This window comes from Dipteris shenzhenensis, chromosome 15 (assembly GCF_047967505.1).
Source record: "Dipteris shenzhenensis isolate YYH24624 ecotype China chromosome 15, Dip_SZ_1.0, whole genome shotgun sequence".
NCBI lineage: Eukaryota > Viridiplantae > Streptophyta > Polypodiopsida > Gleicheniales > Dipteridaceae > Dipteris > Dipteris shenzhenensis.
Window position 1 is genome coordinate 35761873 of NC_141610.1, and position 6378 is coordinate 35768250.

A 6378-nucleotide genomic window follows, 5' to 3' on the forward strand; every position below is an offset into this window, starting at 1 on the left:
AACCACTTCACAAAACCAAAGTGACTTTTCCAAAGGTTCCTCCAAGGTCTCTACACACTCGGATACAAGTAAAGTCACCCACAAAGCTTCCCACAGAGCTTTTCCTTCCTCCCACAGAGCTACTGAGCTTCCAGGCATTCACGCACGCTTAGCTAGATCACCCGGGCTCTGATACCAGTTGAGAGTGCTCTCATTAGCATTTCTCCAAAAGGTATATCAAACTTCCATAATATACACTTAATCCACTCAAAACATAAAAACATGGAACACTTCAGAATTGAGAAAGATGAAAAGATTTACAAGTTCAAAATAGATAAGTTTAAATTGGACAATTTCCAATTCATATAATACAAATAGCATAAAGAATGACAATATATACATTACAAAGCTTGACATATGGAAAATTTAGCATTTCTCCAAAATGTATACCTACATAAAATCTTCCATATACCCTTTGTCCACTTAAAACATGAAAACATGAACATTTCATAATTGAGAAAGATGAAAATCAAAATAGATAAATTTAAATTGGACAGTTTCCAATTCGATTTATTAATAGCAAGAACAATACATATAGAACAAAGATTGACATATGGAAAATTAGGCATATCACACACACACTTGCATATACACTTCATCCACTCAAAAACATGAAAACATGAACACTTCACAATTGAGAAAGATGAAAAGATAAGATTGATAGCAAATTCAAAATAGATCATAACTTTAAAAGATACACTTCATCCACTCAAAAACATGAAAACATGAACACTTCACAATTGAGAAAGATGAAAAGATAAGATTGATAGCAAATTCAAAATAGATCATAACTTTAAAACAAACCCAAATTTACGTTTTAAAAATAATGATACTCATACAATCTTCAAAACACAAGGTCGTATGAAAACTAGACCTCAAATGCATTACTAGTCTCATACATTCTCGCCTCGTGCATTTTATATGTTTCCGATTCAACCTACAATAACAAAGTACAATACATACAACACAAAGGTTGACATATGGAAAGATAAGCATTTCTCCAAGAGGTGTACATACACATAGACTTGCATATACACTTCATCCACTCAAAACATGAAAACATATTGAATTTTTCATAATTGAGAAAGATAAAAATATTGACAAAATTTTCAAAATAGATAGTTTTCAATTGGACTATTTCCAATTCAATCTATTTATAACAAGAAAAATATTTGTAGCATATGGAAAATTTATGATTTTCTCCAAAAAGTATAGCATACACACACAATTGCATGATTCACAAAATATTCAAAATGGATAACTTTAAGACAAGCCCAAAATTATACATTAAAAAATGAAATACTCATAAAGTTTCCAAAACACAAGGTCGTATGAAAAACCTAGACCTCAAATGCATTACTGGTCTCATCCTTTCTAGCCTCATACGTTTTATATGTTTACAAGAAACATAAACACATAATTGTCAATAATAAGTGTGGACATTATCCAATAGGACAAAGGGCTAACTATCACAATTACTAGTCTCATACATTCTAGTCTCATGCATTTATATGTTTACAAGAAACAAAAACACATAATTGTCATCAGACATAATTCAATAGGACATAGAGCTAACTAACACAAGGACTTGAAAAGACATTAGAGATGGAAAGATTCAACATTGAGTTGCAAATCTTTTTAAACCCCTATGTAAGGCTCATAATTCGATCAAATTTGGACACATATCATATGCATGTTGGTCACATCATTTTAAAGCTTATATATAATATGCATGATCATCTTCAACATAGCATCACAATTAGATCAAATTTGGACAAACATATAGTAGAAGGTGGAACATCATATGCATATTGGTTACATCACGTAAAAAGCTTATAAACATTACATTAGATCAAATTATATTCATACAATGTAATCTTAACAAAGCAGGGTCTCGCATTCATTTACTTCCGATAGCATGCCAAAGGCTCGGCCAAGGCGTGACGTTTCATACAACCAAAAACTGAAGGCACTGGTCTGTCCATCGTATGTACAGGCATAATCGAAGATCAGAAAGCGCGAACGCAGCTTTTTCGAGCAGAGAAAGTGAAAGAAATTTCTAAGTACTCAATGGATTAGCGGTCCTTGGCGGATAAGCTCGTCGATGAGCAGAGCTGCGAATCCAATCATGGCAAGCCTCCCGTTCCAGCGTTCTGCTTGGGCTGTGAAAGGCCCCCAGCTCCTCGCGTCCGTCGACTCCCCATTCACGAACGGGATGATGGAGGCTACAGTGAAGAGCTGCACTACGGCGCCGAACCAGAGCAACCCAGAAGTGGCAGGATTGAACAACTGCTCCACAACTGTGAGCCCCGTGAGTTTCTCCGCCACCAACGCCCACACGAAGCCGACCATAGCCTAGTCAGTCCAATTCAACGCATGTTAAAATCTTTCATCGCGTGTATTACATAAGCTGAAATTAGTTAAACGCGAAAGCTAGAACGGGCAACAAAGAAGCGTAAACGTGCGTAGGTGTACCATCCTTCCGTTGATGGTTTCGGGTGCAGCTCCGTCGATGGCGAAGATGCTGGCCAAAGACCTGTCTCCAGTCTCCGGTCTCCTCTCAATTTCGGGACGAGGCCATGGCACCGTAGATGCGGGTCGTGTTCCGACTACCGATTGCTGCTCAGAGGTCGTCTCGGCTTGGTGTTTTTCGATGTCACTCCTAGTCAGCTCTTGCTTTGTGCTCTTGCCCACTGCCTCTTGGATGCCCGTCAAGCTGGGAGAGTTCCTCTGAATCGTCTCCAAAGGACCCTTTCCATTGCTTGCGTCGCACCTGATTGCAAGCGACCTGCCAAGGCGAGGGCGGCCCTGCCGCAACGGCGCATGAGCGGAGCAATCGATCGTTGAAGCTGCTAGCGAAAGCCCTACGACCCTGGAAGCGGTTGCGGAACACATGGTGGAGGCCATGTAGATTCAAAAATAGCAATGCTACGAAGTAGGAGTTTCGGAGAGGGAGTCGGAAGGATGATAAGGAGAAGTGCTGAATGGTCTGATACAGTGGAGAGGAGACGGTGGCTGCGAGGAGAGAACTGTGGGGATTTATACGAGAGGAAAGCCATAGATGAAGATCAACGTGGGCGATGGGAGACGCGAGCACGTTCCAATGATGCAGGAAGAACAGGTGTGCGAGAGAGCGTTTAACAAACGCTGGACACGCTCGAGCCAAGTGCGCTGCTGGTTGTTTAAACCGATCCAACCTTCACAGACTTCCACTTTTTGCATAATACGTCTTTGCTAGAATTTACGCTAGAAAAACTATCGGGCGAGTGGAGTGTCCTTGGCAAAGTTCTCCAACTAAGAGTCTCCATTAATGCTTGGAGTTGATTGGCTAGTCGATTTTCGACTTAGCTAGTCGGCCAATTTTTGCCACTACTACGCTAGTCCATTAGCCAATCAACTCCAAGAATTAACTATGCCTCTTGCCTCTAGAAGTCTCCACGAGACTAGATACATTATGGATGTGAGCTCACTTCATAAGAGAGCCTACCCGTGTTCACTAGTAGAAGGGCTAGCGTAGCCCCACTAGCAACCAAACTTCAAGGCCCCATGTTGGAATCCTTAATAAGTAGCATTTTTTCCTAGCCCTAAGAGCCTTGTTTGAGGGCTTGTTAGCACAGCATTGCAAACCCCAAGCATTGTGATTGGCTCAAGTGTGTCCACCTTACATAGGATTGGTAAACCGGTCTGCAAAACCCCTATCAAGCCTCATAAATGTCACTTTGAGATAAGGCGAAGCCCTCATGGGAATCTGTTATGGCCATGCTAGCTTTGAAAATGGAAATCATAGAAAATGGAGGTTTTGAAAATGGAAATAGTAGAAACTATAATATTGTAAATTTTTCTATGCATATTTAATAGAAACTTTTTTAAAGGAAACTCCAAGTATGTTATTACATATATATCATCTTTCAACTTTTTTCATAATTATAGTATTTGTCCTCTCTAGTTCCAACCATTGGACTTGAAATTTAGAAGATTTTTGGGGTTTAAACACACAAATATTTTGTTCCTTAGTAGGAACATATGTTAGTTTGTTCCATGGGTTTATTTTCCTATGGTATGTCTTTAGGCTTGGATCCTTGAGCTAGCTCTTGTCTATATGGTGAATTGAAACATGTTTCATCCCATGCAATTCAATCTATCATAGCTTGTAGAGAGCTTGTATCACGTCTCTGTCAGACCATGAATGTACTCATGAAGAAGGGGAGTACATGCATCCAAAAGGAGATGCGATCTACAACGATGGACTTGAGCACATGAGCGAGAGGATTTGGAAAACGTGAGATGTGTATTGAGGAAGATATCTTTACCTACCGGCCATTATAACTGATAAGCATGGGCACTAGAACATGCACACCTCATGTTTATTAGACTAAACACAATTTGGGAGTTAATTATTCTAAGACCCCTTATTCTCAGCAGTAGCGTGACGCTATTATTAAGTAAGACCGATTGCCTTGTAGCATTTCTAATGCTAAGGTCTTGGAAGGGCCTTCGTGAAGATATCTATTTACATTGCATTGCTAGGAATATAGTGAAGATGAATGACACCAGTAATAATGTGATATTTAAAAACAAAATGGAATTTGAGGTCAATGTGCTTAGTGCGATCACTTTGGGAGGTATTCTATGCAATGGTGATACAAGATTGATTATCTGAGTGCAAGATAAATGGTTGTTGCATTGGAAACTCAGTTCATGAAGAAGGCCTTAAATTATCCAGAGCCCGTCCGAAGTTGTTGCAACTGCGGGAGTATACTCTACCTCCACTGTTGACAGGGCCACCGTGCTTTGTTTCTTAGAATACCAAGTTATAGGTCCATCCACTATCTGGAATACATAGCCCGATGTAAACTTGCGTGTGTCAACGTCTACACCCTAGTCCCACGTCACACCATCCACTAAAGTTGACCTTGGAGTGCACTTCGTAACTTAAGCCAAGGTTTTGTGTAAACAAGAGGTACCAGGATAAACGCTTGATAGCACCCCAACGAATCGTGCCAGGGTTTTGCATATGTTGGGAGACTTGCGATGCAGAATAAGAGATGTCAGGCCTAGTGCATGTAATCAAATACCATGTGGCGCCAATAGCTTGTTTGTAGGGTATATTTTGCATGGATTCCTAAGTGACTTCATCTTGGGGCTTCATCAATTTCGATAGCCTTAAGTTGACCTCCATTAGCGTAGAGATTGGCGTTGAGCATTTGGAAACGCTTGAGGATGTCGATGACATAGCGTTTCTGCAAAAGTGTTATCGAGCCTGAAGTGGGATGGCATTGTATTTGAATGCTAAGACAATAATAGGATGGCCCATTGTCTATCATTTCAAATTCTAGAGACAATTGTAATTTGATTTGTAGAAGAAAATCTAGGTCATTGCATGCTAAAAGCAAATCATCTACATTCATGCCGAGGATGCAGAAGGAACTTTCCAATCGTTTGATATAGATACTTGAATCCGAACACAGTCGCTTGAAGCCCATCTTTTGAAGAAATTTATCGAGGCAGTGATACCAAACTCTTGGTGATTGCTCAAGAGTCCATAAAGGCTTTTGAGGAGCAGACAAACCTAATGTTCCTGGCCATTGACTTCATACCCTCAAGGTTGTCAAATGTATACTTGTTGGGCTTGTGAGAGTATACCATTAGAAAGGTCATCCTAGCATCCATATCATGTAGATGGAGACCTTGTGTAGCATTGATTGTGATGATCACTTTGAAGGATTGTATCTTCACAACAAGGGCATATGTTTTGGTGTAGTCCACACCTTGGATCTGCAAAAATTCTTGCACAGGCCAATTGTGCCTAGAATCACGAGATTGTGCCATTGGCATTATATTTCTTCTTTAGCAACCATTTGGAGCTAATGATGCGACGGTGGGGTAGGGGGTCAACTAATAGCTTGGCTCGGTTCTTTGTGAGAGAGCTATGCTAATCGTCCATAGCATTGCACCATTTTGGCGCCTCAGGTGAATGGAGAATGTTGAGATGTGGTCATCTGCACATACCTCCTCTAGTATGGGATTTGGTGTGAGGTTTGATGCACCCAAAGAATACTCAAAGTCATGGAACCTTGAACCATACCGACCTCTTGTTGATCGAGTTGATCTCCAAACTGTGAGGCATGGGGGGGAACCATGAAGGGATTCAGTTGATGACTCTCCTACATTGGGGTGGAACATGGGGGTTGCATCAGTGAATTCTTGTTGGGCATCAGGTTCAACGGGTCCCACTACCAAAGGATCCTCATCCCAAACCATAGGAATGTATCTTCATTAGATACAACCAACCCGGAATGTATCTTCATTAGATACAACCAACCCCATGGTGCCAAGGCC

General features: G+C 40.7%; 1 protein-coding gene across 1 annotated transcript; it reads right to left on the minus strand.

Annotated features, from left to right (window-relative positions):
* Positions 1-2106: 2106 nt before the first annotated feature.
* Positions 2107-2934, minus strand: LOC147893738 (early light-induced protein, chloroplastic-like). The gene is made up of 2 exons (XM_087386351.1): positions 2515-2934; positions 2107-2394 (listed from the first exon to the last, which is right to left on the minus strand). Exons 1-2 carry the CDS (start codon positions 2932-2934, stop codon positions 2107-2109), a joined length of 708 nt encoding a protein of 235 aa, XP_087242477.1.
* Positions 2935-6378: the final 3444 nt, after the last annotated feature.